The sequence below is a fragment of the Phocoena phocoena genome, chromosome 14 (assembly GCF_963924675.1).
Source record: "Phocoena phocoena chromosome 14, mPhoPho1.1, whole genome shotgun sequence".
In the NCBI taxonomy this organism is placed as follows: Eukaryota; Metazoa; Chordata; class Mammalia; order Artiodactyla; family Phocoenidae; genus Phocoena; species Phocoena phocoena.
In genome coordinates this window covers 39,163,126-39,177,909 of record NC_089232.1, presented here as the reverse complement: position 1 = coordinate 39,177,909, position 14,784 = coordinate 39,163,126, and the positions used below count along the sequence as shown (strand labels likewise).

Below are 14,784 nucleotides of genomic sequence, written 5' to 3'. Positions count from 1 at the left end.
TTAAAAGTGGACATGTAACAAATGTACTACTTTGCTGCTTTGTTTTTCACTTAGCATATTGTAAACATCTTTATGTGTCAGTTGCTAGAGTTCTACATTTGATGACAGTATACTGTTATTTGAGCTAAATCATAATTTATTGAACCTTTTATTGGATATTTAAGCTATTGTTTCCAACTTTTGACTACTGTAACAAATATCTTATTCTTTTCTTAGGGGATAATCTCAGAAGTAGAATTGCTTCATTAGAGGGCATGTGCATTTTTAAGGCTTTTGTTACATATTGTCCACTGGAAGGGTCATCCATGTTGTACTCCAGTCAAAATAGCTGAGTGCCTGATCCTTGCACTTTATATATCAAGTGTTATTTCTCTGTGTGTCTTTTCAAAATTCTTATTTATATGTAAATAAATATTTATATGATTTTAATGTTATCTCATCACAGTTTTCATTTCCCTTTCTTTAAATCCTAAAGGAAGAATGTTTTATATTTTATTGTTCCATATCCTTTTTCTATTTGTAAATTTGTTGTTTTACTAGTTTAATAACAGTTTTCTATGTATTGAATATATTAACCCTTAATCTAGCTTATTTTTCTCAGTTTTTTTTCAGCCTATAAGTTATTAATGATAGTCTCTTGTATACACGTTTAAAAGTTTATGTTAAAAATCTTTGAATCTTTTACTTTGATGTTCTCCTTTTTTGTCATGTTTAGAAACCTTCTCAACCTAAAGACCATGAATAATATAAAATCACCTATATTTTGCTGACTGCTTTTTTTTGTTTGTTTGTTTGGTTTTTTTTTTGTTTTTGCGGTACGCGGGCCTCTCACCGCTGCGGCCTCTCCTGTTGCGGAGCACAGGCGCCGGACGCGCAGGCTCAGCGGCCATGGCTCACGGGCCCAACCGCTCCGCGGCACGCGGGATCCTCCCGGACCGGGGCACGAACCCGCGTCCCCTGCATCGGCAGGCGGACTCCCAACCACTGCGCCACCAGGGAAGCCCTTGCTGACTGCTTTTTATTTTACATTTAAATGTTGACTCCACTTGGAATTTTTTTTTTTAATTATTTTTTTGGCTGCGTTGGGTCTTCATTGCTGCACACTGGCTTTCTCTAGTTGTGGCTAGTGGGTGCTACTCTTTGTTGTGGTGCGCGGGCTTCTCATTGCCGTGGCTTCTCCTGTTGCGGAGCATGGGCTCTAGGCACGTGGGGTTCAGTAGTTGTGGCACATGGGCTCTAGAGTGCAGGCTCAGTAGTTGTGGCACACAGGCTCTAGAGCACAGGCTCAGTAGTTGTGGCGCACGGGCTTAGTTGCTCTGCGACATGTGGGATCTTTCCAGACCAGGGCTCGAACCTGTGTCCCCTGCATTTGGCAGGCAGATTCTTAACCACTGTGCAACCAGCGAAGTCCCTGGAATTTTTTTAGTTTTAACTTTTTTCCTAATGACTAGTTAGTTGTCTCAACATTTATTGAATAGTCCATTCTTTATTACTGGTTTGAAATTTTACCTTCAGATCTATTTCTCAACTTACCATTCTAATCCATTGATCTCTCTATCCAATCCTACTGACTGTTCCGTACTGACTTATTTTCAATACTGTTTTATTATCTGGTGGACAAAAAGAAACTATATATATATATTTTTTTAAGGTTTATTTATTATTTATTTAATTTATTTTTGGCTCTGTCAGGTCTTAGTTGCAGCACGCGGGGTCTTTGTTGAGGCATATGAGATCTTTTCGTTGCGGCGTGTGGGTTTTCCCTTCTCTAGTTGTGACACGCAGACTCCAGGGTGCGTGGGCTCTATGGTTTGTGGCATGCAGGCTCTCTAGTTGAGGTGCGCGAGCTCAGTAGTTGTGACGTGCAAGCTTAGTTGCCCCATGGCATGTGAGATCTTAGTTCCCTGACCAGGGATCAAACCCGCATCCCCTGCATTGGAAGGCGGATTCTTTACCACTGGACCACCAGGGAAGTCCCCAAAATTATATATTTTTAAAGTTTCTTGAATGTTCTCTTAATCTCCAGATTTTTTTTTTTCATTTTGAAGTTGACCTGTTGGTATTTTGGAAGTGGAGAAAGGATGAATTAAAATTTTCTAGATAAGCATTTACCTTAGCTAAGATAATGTATCTAATTTTTCCAAAGTGACTATACCATTTTACATTTTCACCAGCAATGTATGAGGGTTCCAATTTCTCCACATCCTTGCCAACACTTTTATTATGTCTTTTTTATTATGGCCATCCTAGTGTGTGTGAAGTGTTAACTCATGATTTTGATTTGCATTTTCCTAATGGCTAATGATGTTGACCATCTTTTAATGTGCTTATAGGCCATTTATAGAGCTTCTTTGGAGAAATGTCTATTCATATCCTTTGCCCATTTTTCAATTGCGTTGTCTTTTTATCATTGAATGGTAAGAGTTCTTTATGTATTCTAGATACAAGTCCCTTGTCAGATATGTGATTGGCAAATATTTTCTCCTATTTTGTGGACTGTCTTTTCATTTCCCTGATGGTGTCCTTTGAAGTACAAAGTTTTAAATTTTAATGAAGCCTAGTATATCTAATTTTTCTTCATTGCTTGTGTTTCTAGTGTTTAAGAAACTGTCACCTAACCAAGTCATGAATATTTTTACCTATATTGCCTTCTAATAATTTTATAGTTTTAGCTCTTATACTTAGTCTTTGATCTCTTTTGAGCTAATTTTCTTATATGGTGTGAGGTAAGGGGTCCAACCTTTCTTTTGCATATAGATATCATGTAATTTTTGCTTAAACACAAAAGAAGATTTAACAATGTACTTTAAATTATTCACAGTTCACTTGCTTTTTGTTTAAGCAATCATGTGTTCATTTCAAATATTCAGGTTTCATAATTTTATTATTTCATAAGTATTAGAAATTGTTGTAAGCTTTGTTAAATAAGATAAACCTACATTCAGTTTCCAGTATAGCTATAAGAATTACCTAAAAGGTATCAGAAGAATCTACAGTTTAAAAGCCTACCTAGGGCTTCCCTGGTGGCACAGTGGTTAAGAATCCGCCTGTCAATGCAAGGGACATGGGTTCGAGCCCTGGTCTCGGAAGATCCCACATGCCGCGGAGTAACTAAGCCCGTGCGCCACAACTTCTGAGCCTGCGCACCTAGAGCCTGCGCTCCGCAATGAGAGAAGCCACTGCAATGAGAAGCCTGCGCACTGCAATGAAGAGTAGCCCCTGCTCGCTGCAACTAGAGAAAAGCCCGCTAGCAGCAACAAAGACCCAATGCAGCCAAAAATAAAAAATAAATAAAATAAATTTATATTTAAAAAAGCCTACCTAACCACTTTCACTGTTACAAAAAATAAACTCATTTTGTAGGAAAAATGGATTCAGTTAAATCACTTATATTCTTTATCCTATAGATGTACCTGTGAACCTGTACATTCTTCTAATCATTACAGCATTTTTTTTCTTTGCCAGGCCTTCAGCACTGCTTTTTTCAGTCCTCATACAAAAATATTTTCTGTTTCTCATATTAATTATTTTTATTTAATTTTAAGACTTTGCTTAAAGAGGTGGGCATACATACTGAGTATAATATTTTAGTCTAAACTTATGTATATTTTTGTTTTGTTTTTGTTTATTCTTTTGGCTGTACCATGGAGCATGTGGGATCTTAGTTCCCTGACCAGGGATCAAACCCATGCCTCCTACAGTGGAAGCATGGAGTCTTAACCACTGGACCGCCAGGGAAGTCCTACACTTACGTGTCTTTTAAATGCATTTTCAAAGGACTAAGCCTTGAATAGGGATTTCTTTGTAGTAATAGTACTATAGTACTATTAGTAAACAATCTTTTTTGAAAATGGTGCTTAATATCTAGTGGGTACTTGATAAATTTTTGTGTAATAAATGAATGATGACATACCCAATGCATTATTCACTTAACATATACGTGTATACGTGATATATATTTTTCTCCTTTTGCACCTCCCAGATTACTTGGTCTGCTATGCAATTTGCCACCCACGTTGCTACTGATAGAGATTTAAACATGAATGCTATAGAAGTGTTGTTTGACCAAGACCCACATTAAAGAAGGCATTTTATGTTGTGACGTAGTACACACTTAGAAATGACATTTTCGTGAAGGACTACTTAGCCTTATTATGCTTAATGCACTCTTGATATTTTCTAATCTATTGTATTTTATTTCTTTTTTTTTAGTTGCTAATCTGGGCTTTTCTAAATTGATTCTGTGACTAACAATGGGTTAAGGAAAAACACTGTTCTAGAACAAACTGCCCAAATATGTGGCCATGAAGTGTTACTACAGTATTTTGTGCATGGTGAACCTCACTGTTAGTAAGAACAAAGACTCATTATTTTAATAAAGAAGATCTAGTGTCACAAATCAGATACTTTTTGTTTTTTTTTTTCTTTGAAGGTTAGAATTTGGTCTTGTTCCTGGTGGAAATTCAGTGTGAAAATAAAAGCCAAGTTTTTAACTAAATTATTAAAATTATCAACTGATGATAGACGTAGACCATGGGGAAATATGGTTGATAAAGGCATTCTTCATTTTTCTACAAAAGCATAAGTACATTATGCCTTTGAGTTAAAGCATATTTTTTTTAAGAACTACCCTGAATTTTAAAAAAGAAAAAAGTAAGTCAGAGGCTTTCATGTATTGAAATGTGCGCAAATTTTCTAGCTGTTACCCAAGAGATTAATATTCACTTATAAAAAATGATTTAAAACCCCCCAGACATGCATTTCCTTCCTTTATGTCATTACAGTGTGCAAAGAGGTTTGATGAACTGAAGAACAGTGGAAGCTCACCTGTGGACAACCACTGTAGTCTCCTCATGGCTGCTGGAGAGAGTCCTGTTGAAACTTTAGCCACGTATATCAAATCCTCGCTTCTTGGCACACAAAGAGAATTTCAGGAGACTCCAGTTGGTCAGGAGGCAGTTTCTAAAACAGGTAAGGTTTTAAAAACAAAATGCAGTGCTTGTCCTTATGACAATTCTACAAAATATTATGCATTCCCTTCAACTTTTCTTTATTTAAAGGCTAATAGAAACATTAATAGAAAAATCTATTAGTATTTTCCTGGGCTTTAGAAATTTGTCTTTGCTGTATTTAAAAAAAAAAGTGTAGATGTTAACATACAGGTCAAACACTATTACCAAAAAGAGCTTTTTACTTTATCAAAATTTACTACTCCAGTCCATTAGCCTATTTATGTTATGTTGTAAATTTTAAAGGGATTTGACCTGTACCTTTTACTTAATTTTTTTTTTTTACTGGGAGAATCTTGCTTGCCTCTCATGTTATCTTTGCTACAGCTCCCCTCTATTGGAGTCAGCAATAGCTTCAGATGACATAGCAGCAGTGTAGAAGTGATGTTTTCCACAACTTCATTGGAAATAATAACTGGTTTTAGAAATCTTCAGTGTAGTGAATTATTTTAATTTCAGCAGCAGCAGAGTATTGATATAAAAATTTGCTTCAGGAAGAGAAAACTATATTGTAGGCTTTTGAAAATTTGACCCCATCCCTACACACCATGTTAGTATTTTTTAAATCTTCAGTGTAATGTTAGCAATTTGTGATCCTTTTTTCGTACTGTTTTTTTCCATATACCTTTAGAAATATTAAGGCACCTGACAAAGTACCATCTTTAAGTACTCTTGGAAACCATGAATTTATAGTATAACCATTCAATAAGTAAAAACCCATTCTCAGTTAGAAATGCTAACCTCCCCCCTTTGTTTTTGTATGTGTTTGTTTCTGTATTTAAGGAAGACATAGTATAGCTTCCACAAGGAATTGTTCTTCAGAAAGTGAAAATTGTACTACTCATAATGGTGGAGAAAAGACTGAAGAATCTGAAGGGTAGGAGGCTGGTTCTTTGCTAGATAAGCTTTAATATGAATATCAACTTTAAATTATAAAAATATGATTGCTAATTTTATATATCAGTTACCATAATTTAGGAATTTCACATTATGCAATTGCTGAAATAATTGAAATGAGGGTAGTTGATGTGTTGAACTATAAACAATTGCTTGATAGGTAAACGTATGGCTTATTCATATAACTTATAAATTGGACAATAGTTTTCCACTTTAAAAATTCATTTTCATCTTGTAAGTATTAGAAATAACATCTATTAACATAAAATTTTGAAAAGTGAATTTTAAAACCCAAAGAAAAGTCTCTGCCATTAGTTCTCCAAGTTTATTAAAGAAACTGGATGTGCGTTTTAGAACTATTTGAATATAATTACTCATTGTAGAAATATTTAAAAATTAAAATACATCTTTCAATATAATGCAAGTTTTGATAATTTTGTATTGTTTTGTGTATTTTACATACAATAAACTGCACATTTTAAGTATTCACTTTGATGAGTTTTAGCCATATAACCAATGAAGATAAAGAACATTTTCATCATCTCTAAAAGCTCCTTTGTATATTTTCTGTTCTGATAGTTTTTTATAACAGCTTTATTGATATATAATTCACATACCATAACATTTATCCTTTTGAAAAGTTCTGGAGATGGATGGTGGTGATAATTGCACATCAGTATGAGTGCACTTACTGCCAGTTAACTGTACATTTAAAAATGGCAAATTTTGGGGCTTTCCCGGTGGCACAGTGGTTGGGAGTCCACCTGCCGATGCGGGGGACGCAGGTTCATGCCCTGGCCCGGGAGGGTCCCGCATGCCGCGGAGTGGATGGGCCCGTGGGCTGTGGTCGCTGGGCCTGCGCATCCGGAGCCTGTGCTCCGCGGCGGGGGGAGCCGCATCGGTGGGAGGCCCGCGTACCAGGAAAAAAAAAAAAAAGAGCAAATTTTATGTTATGTGTATTTACCACAATAAAAAAATTCACCCTTTTATAGTTTAGTGAATTTTAGTTTATTCACATAGATTTTTTTTTTTCGGCCGTACTACGTGGCTTAGTTCCCTGACCAGGGATTGAACCCACTCCCCCTGCATTGGAAGCACAGAGTCTTAACCACTGGACTGCAGGGAAGCCCCCCTCACATAGATTTTTAACTGATAGGTTTTGGGTATGGCACAAAAATTTATCTGATAAATTAATTAGGATTATCTAATTTCATGTTGTGGCCCAAAAAGCCACAGAAATTTCATACTTCATTATACCAGCCATTACCTGTTTATATTTTGACCACAATTTCTTTGAAAGAACAACTTGCAAAGTTACTTAAATTCCTTTGACTTTGACAGAGCATTGATTATTAATCCTTTTTCTGTAGCCAGTTTTGTTTCAAATGTAATTTCTCTGTATTAAAATTTTTTGAAGTTCAATTAAACACACATTAAATTCATATTATAGGGTAGTCTGTCACTTCCTATCTAATCTCTTCCTTTTTTAATGACATGAAGGCAGTTATGGATCACACTAGTGTTTCTTTTTGTGGTGATGTAATTTTCAAGGGCATATAAATTCAAGGAGTATAGAATTTTTGAAGCAATCTTTCTGATGCATCATCTAAACTTATTCTTAAATTGTTTTTTAAATGTGTAAATAAGCATGTTGTCGTCTTAAGAATTTTTTAACCACATTTACTAATTTATATTTATTGAATGCCTAGAAACAAGCTTTCTTGCTGTTAAAAATAACAAAGTAGCTATGCTAATTTTTTGATACTTCAATGAATAATTTTAACTGTTTTTCCTATTTATTAATAGTAAGAAAATTTTAGTATTTAATCTATATCTCCATCCCATACCCATTACCATGTAAAAGTGCTGTTTTATGTTCCTCACAAGAATTAGAATGCATAATTTAATTTTTCTTTGTGAATTGGTATTTTTAAAAACATTATAATTAACTTATAATTTGAAAATAAATTTAAAGCCCTGTAAATTATAAGTTCTGTAGTAAAAATATTTTTATTTGTTTTATTAAATCAATAGCTTAACTAAAATTAGTCAATTTTCAGATACAGATCAGGTTAGCAAGACACTTATGAAAACTTCTGAATGTCAAACCCTGTAAAACTGATGTGTGGTTAAAACCTTGAAAAATATCTTGTTCTCATACTTCCAATAAATGTCAATATTATTGGCTCCTTTTCTAAAATTCTAATAATTTCGTTTCTGTGTAACATTTTTTATGAAGGCCAAACATGGTGATCCATGTATGTGATGAAGCAAAAAACTTGAAAGAAGATTTTATTTGCCCACGAGATCTTTTGATATCAGAAATGAAGTACTTTGCTGAATATTTATCTGTGGATGCCCAGCGCTGGGAAGAGGTGGACATTTCAGTTCATTGTGACGTTCACATTTTCAACTGGTTGATAAAATATGTTAAAAGGAACACTAAGGAGAATAAAGGTTGTGAGATGCCCACTTTAGGTAAAAGACAATCTGTTGCTTATTTTGTAGCGCAATTTTTGTGTCAGCTGGAAGTTGCTTCAGGCCAAACATGAAATGTGGAAAATTGTTCAAGCATTAGTATTTATGCTCAGATTAGTAATCACCTTTTAGGAAACTGATACCTCACCCTTTGTAAGCCAATTATAGTGAATTTATGGCAAATGGACAGGTCTCTAGATCAGCTATTTTCACTGTATGATACAGTGGCCAACCACTGGAGTCCTAAAGATCCTTTTAGAGGATCCACAAGGTCAAGAGAATCTGCTTAATAATGCCAGTATGTTGCTTGTCTTTCTCTCTGTGTTGACATTTGTTCAGATGGTGCAGAAGTAATGGAGGATAAAACTGTTGGAGCTTTAGCACACATCAAGGAAGGAGCATCACACTGTCTTAGTGGTCACTGTGTTCTTCAACACCATGTGCTCATAGGAAAAAAGAAAACAAAAAACATTTTCACTTAAGAATATCCTTGATGAGGCAGTAAAAATTACTAATTTTATTAACTCTTGAGTATACGTTGTTTTGATATTCTGTGTAATGACACAGGAAGTGCATTCCTGCTGCACACCAAAGTATGATGGCTGTCTGAAGGAAAAGCATTTGTACAGTTGCTTGAGTTGCAAACTAGCTGCTGTTTTACGAAACCATTTTTACTTGGAAGAATGGCTGACAAGTTATGGTTATTCAGACTTAGGCATTTGGCAGATACTTTCTTTCTCTCTCTCTCTCTCTCTTTTTTTTTTTTTTTTGGCCACACCATGCAGCTTGCAGGATCTCAGTTCCCTGACCAGGGATTGAACCCAGACCACTACAGTGAAAGCCCAGAATCCTAACCAGTAGGCCACCAGGGAACTCCCCAGACAAATATTTTCTTGAAAATGAATTCAATGAACCAGTCAACTAAAGGGAAACAACTAACAATATTTGTTGCCAATGATAAAATTCAAGCTTTCAATTGAGACTTAGAGTATTGGAAAACTTGTATCTGCTTGCATGTACTTGACAGTTCCTCAGTATTTAAAGATGTTTCTGATGAGACTGGTGAGATTTTGTGTGTGTGTGTGTATTGTGCAATGAAATGTTTCAACATTTGGAAGATTTGCGTAACTCAGTGAACCAATATCTTCCTAATGACCAATGCATGATGTTAAAAAAAATCATGCATGGGGTTGAAGGTCCACTCAAAGTACAAGATAAATCAGTGGATTTGAGATAGCAGAATAGGAAAAGTTCATTGATATGATTTCAATTCCCATTGCAACTAACCTTTAAGAAAGACTACTCACAAATTCAATGTGGAAACAGATACAAGAGAATCTAGCTGTCTTCCCTTAAGTCATACATTGAAGAGATTTATAAAAAAATGTCAAACAGTGTTATTTTCACCTATTTTTTTGTTTCTATTGGAAAATATAGTTATTTTTCATAAAATATGTTAATATGTAATTAGTTCATTATTTTTAAATGAATTTTTTTTAATTTCTGTTTTAATTTCCAATATGGTAAATACTGATAGATATAACCCACATAAACAAAAGCTCTCCAGGAATTTCAGTTTTTAAGATTTTTTTAAAGGGGTCTTGAGAGTAAAAGTTTAAGAACCAGTGTTCTAGAGGATCAGAAGACTAATTACTAAGTAATCTTTTTGGGGCATTGACTTGTATAGGAAATCACACTGGTGGTTTAATAAAGTCTTTCTGTGCATGAGAATTGCAATTTACTGTAGTAGCAAAATATTTCTAGACTCTTGTTAGTAAATAAACCTATACTGACAGTATGTAAGAAGTCTTCTGAGGAAGTTCATAATTTAATACATTTTTGTGAGCAAATTAATAAAAAAGGTTTCTATTGGTCCTTAAAATTACAAAATTGCTAACTCAAAATTTTCAATCAGTCAGAGCCCAGAGATTCCAGACCATGCAGATATGTATGTGTGAAATAAAAATCAAAATACCTAGAGAGAAAAAAATTACTGTTTGATCTAGTATGTTTAAGAACATAGTACAGGTTAAAAAAATGGTGCAAAACTGGTGTCTCTGTAATCTTGGACATTAAATCAGTGGCTACAAATGTAAGCTTTTATAAAAGCAATCTTTATTCTAACTAGGAAAACTACCAAAATGCTTAATTAAATTGCTGATAATCCAGACCTTGTGTCTTAATTGGAATGGGTTATATTATATTTTCCTGAGGAACTTTTTCACCAGCTCCTTCCTCCATTTACCATTGCTCTTTGAGAACCTTTAATCTAGAATTGTTACTTAAGGAAAGATTGGGATTACTTATTTTAATCATTGCCTGCATAGTCCTTTATTTAGGAGGATTGTCTTAGTACTATAATGGTAAAAATCACAGTTTTTTTCTTTTTCTTAAAAATATACCTCATGGGAGATGACTGAAGATGTTTTACTAAAATGATAGATAACATCAGCCGGCATCCCCCTTTCCCTGGTTGTGCCTCCGAAGTCTGCCTTTAGGAAGTAATTTTGTATTTCTGCAATAGTAAATTTTATATTATCTTTCAGAATCTTTTAAATTAATTACTTGTTCATAACAATCATTTGAACCACATTTGAAGTAGCTTCACTGTCATTTTTGTGTGATGAGTTATATTCACAACTTTAATTATCCTTTTCCCTGGTTTAGTTAAGGAGGAGTTTGCATATGTCATATCTTTAGCTGGAGTCTTTTTACTTGGTATGAATCTAATTCTAAGGCAAATTTACTATGCATTTTCTCTATACTGTAAGTTTTAACATTGCATTTTCTTTCTTTCATGTATATAAGCCATAGTAAGATTTTATTAAATTGTTCTTATTAAAGTAACATCCTCTTTTAAGGTGAGAAGGGCCTGTTCTAAGGAGATTGAGGTACAAATCCAAAGGAGAATTTAATTTTTCTCTCTTTTTTTTTTAGAGCCAGGAAATGTCATTTCAATTCTTATTTCTTCAGAATTTTTGAAAATGGATTCATTAGTAAGTATTAATAAGAGATTCAAGCTCTTCTATTCACCCATACTTGATTTAACGTACAACTTGATGTTTCCTTCAAGTATCTAGAAAATTCTAAGACATCTTCCTGACGTAATTGTTAATTCAAGAGTGTGATTCATTAGAATAAACTGCTGGTGTTTGGAGGTACTTTGTTCTATTGGGAAGGCTATTGTTAAGGCTACTATGTATCATTAGTATATGATGCCTATAAAACAAACAATTTATCCTCAAGGGAGGAGTTAGCTGTTGCATTAGGTGAAACTACACAGAATTAATTTTACGCCAAAAGGGATTTTGCTCTGAAACCAAATTAAATGAAAATTAATTGGAATACATTTGTTTTACTATTAAAGTAATTGGTTTAAGCATGTTTTACTTATTTGTGTCTTTCATTTATAGTTCAGCGAATTAAGAACAAACACCCAACTACTAAAAAATGTAATTTTGTATGTGTAAACCACATGCTCATGTCTGTTGTTTAAGAATAGTTGATAAAACATAAAAGCATAATATATACATATCAAGCTGTAACATTAAGTATATTTGTTTTTCTTCTTTTTCCTTTTATTTAATAAATTTCTTTATTGTTCAAATGTTTTTTATATGTTTTTTGTGGTTTAAATTAACATTTAAATGAATATTTGCTTTTAACCTCTGGTAAAACTAAGCAGAGCAAAATACCCCTTTGCTGTGTTAACAGATGTGAAGTTTATTTGTTTGAAGTTTTATTAGTTCCCTGTATTCTTTGTACTCCTTAGTCCTTCTCCTTTCAGTTGTTGGTATTTATTGCTTCAGGGGAGGGTTATAGAAAAAAAGCAGAGACTAAAAGAGTCTCTGAGTTTTGATTTTTGAAATCTAAGCCCTAAAGGATGATTCTTATGCCATAGCAAAATATTTAGAAGAATGCATAATTAACCATTGCTGTTTTTCCCCAAAACCCAAATCTACCTCAAAAAGTAAATAAATACACCTCACAGTGAAGAAAGGGGAAGAAAGTAGTCAGAGAGCAAGCACAACACAACTGAGAAAACCCTGAAGTGACTGAAATTGTGTTTCTGCCACTCAGAGAAACGGAGGCTTAAAATTATCACTAAGTTTAGTTATAGGAAGTCACATATCTTGTACCCTTGAGTTTGTGGACTAAAATTTATATCTGCCACAGTCATGAAAGATGTTCATTACATTATTGTTTGAAATATTCTAAGAAGTGTGAAAATTATTTTTCTAGCTATGTTTGTACAAATTTGACCTGCTAGACCACTTTGGAACAGTGTAGATTAACCCAAATAGGCAGAACTAAGTGATTGTGTAGCAATACATGGATTAGCCTTTTAATGAATCTTATCTTTGAAAAGTATTGATATGACATTATCCTTTATGCTACTATCTTCAATATTCATTTTCTATTGTGTTTTTTGTTTAGGTTGAACAGTGTATTCAGTATTGCCACAAAAATATGAATGCCATAGTAGCTACCCCATGCAACATGAATTGTATTAATGCAAATCTTCTTACACGTATAGCTGATCTATTCACACACAGTGAAATTGATGATTTAAAGGACAAGAAAGATAAGTTTAGGAGGTAATTTTTAAATTTTAATTTAATTTATTTATTTTTTTAAAACTTTTGGTGGCACCGCACGGCATGTGGGTCTTAGTCCCCTGACCATGGATCGAACCTGCACCCCCTGCAATGGAAGCACAGAGTCTTAACCATTGGATCACCAGGGAAGTCCCTAAATTTAATTTTAAAAGTAATGTTCCTATTAGAAGAAATGTATTATTTCTATTTCATTTTAGTAAAAATTCTATATTTAGAATATATTTAGAAATCTATTTCCATTTTATTTTATTGTTTTTGCGGTACGCGGGCCTCTCACTGTTGTGGCCTCTCCCGTTGTGGAGCACAGGCTCCGGGCGCGCAGGCTCAGCAGCCATGGCTCACGGGCCTAGCCGCTCCACGGCATGTGGGATCTTCCCGGACCGGGGCACGAACCCATGTCCCCTGCATCGGCAAGCGGACTCTCAACCATGGCGCCACCAGGGAAGCCCTCCATTTTATTTTAAATGAAGTAAAATATATCCTGAGCCAGTGGCTCAGGTAAAAATTAGTAATTAAATTGGTTACTCTGAATAAGACACATATAAGCAGATTGTGGTGGTGAATTATGTTAAAAATTATTAAGACAGGCCTTAGTATAAAGGGGCAGAGTGATATGAGATGAGGTCAGCAGCACTTAGGGGCTGTTTAAGTCATAGCAAGGAGTGTATACTTTATTCTAGGTGGAATGGAAGCAGAGGAGTGGCATGATCTGATTTGTTTTTAAGAGCTCAGTCTACTCTGTGTGGAGAATAGACTATAAGAATATAAGAAGCAAGACCTATTAGAAGTCTAGTGCAGCAGTCTAGTGAGAGATGAAAGGCTTTGGACTAGAGTGGAGGCAGGGGAGCTTGAAGGAAGTAGATGGATTCAGAATATGTTAATAGAAAGATTTGACAGATTTTCAAATGGAATGATGTGGGAAGAGAGAAAGTATTTTAGGATAATTACTAGGTTTTAAGGTTGAGCAACTAAGTGTGCTAGTTTCATTAATAGAGAGGGCAATGACTGGGGTGAGGGGAATCAGGAGATGGGTTTGGGTCTTGTTAAGATTATTTAATATACTTCTTGGACACACAGGTAGGATGGCAAGGAGATAGTCGGATATGTAAGTCTGAAGTTTAGGTCAGAGGTCAGGGCTTAAAATAGAAATATAAGAGTAGGTGAGGTTTGAAACCATGGAAGTGAATGAGATTTCCTAGCAATACCATATGCTGTCCCCTGAATTGCAGTGGCACCTTTACTGTAGATCAGGAGACTATACATGTGAGGTCTCTTTCTGAATTCTCCATTTTGTTCTGTTCATTTCTTTGTCTGTACTTTTATCAGTAGCACACTGTCTTAAGTACAGTATGTTTCTAATGTTTTTTTGTATCTAGTAATCTGAATTCTCCAGCTTTGCCTTCCTTCAAGATTGATGTCTTGGTCATTTTTTTTTTTTTTTTTTTTTTTTGCGGTACGCGGGCTTGTCACTGTTGTGGCCTCTCCCGTTGCGGAGCACAGGCTCTGGATGCACAGGCTCAGCGGCCATGGCTCAGGGGCCTAGCCGCTCCGCGGGATGTGGGATCTTCCCAGACCAGGGCACGAACCCGTGTCCCCTGCATCGGCAGGCAGACTCACCCACTGCACCACCAGGGAAGCCCTGTCTTGGTCATTTTGTATACTTTGCATTTCCGTATGAATTTTATAATCAGCCTGCCCATTTTCTCTTCTTTCCCTCTCGTACACACACACAACCCTGCAGATTTGAGGGTTAATATTCAACCTGTAGATTTGGAAAGAGA

At 35.0% G+C, this 14,784-nt stretch overlaps 1 protein-coding gene across 3 annotated transcripts in view; it reads left to right on the top strand.

Annotated features, from left to right (window-relative positions):
- Window positions 1-14,784, top strand: part of SANBR (SANT and BTB domain regulator of CSR) — a 68,062-nt gene that overhangs the window by 2,690 nt on the left and 50,588 nt on the right. For all 3 annotated transcript variants that reach the window (XM_065891245.1, XM_065891246.1, XM_065891244.1), the window contains exons 2-6: window positions 4,785-4,971; window positions 5,793-5,886; window positions 8,146-8,384; window positions 11,322-11,380; window positions 12,822-12,982. In XM_065891245.1, coding sequence (XP_065747317.1) covers window positions 4,785-4,971; window positions 5,793-5,886; window positions 8,146-8,384; window positions 11,322-11,380; window positions 12,822-12,982 — 740 coding nt within the window. The remainder of the gene's footprint in view (window positions 1-4,784; window positions 4,972-5,792; window positions 5,887-8,145; window positions 8,385-11,321; window positions 11,381-12,821; window positions 12,983-14,784) is intronic.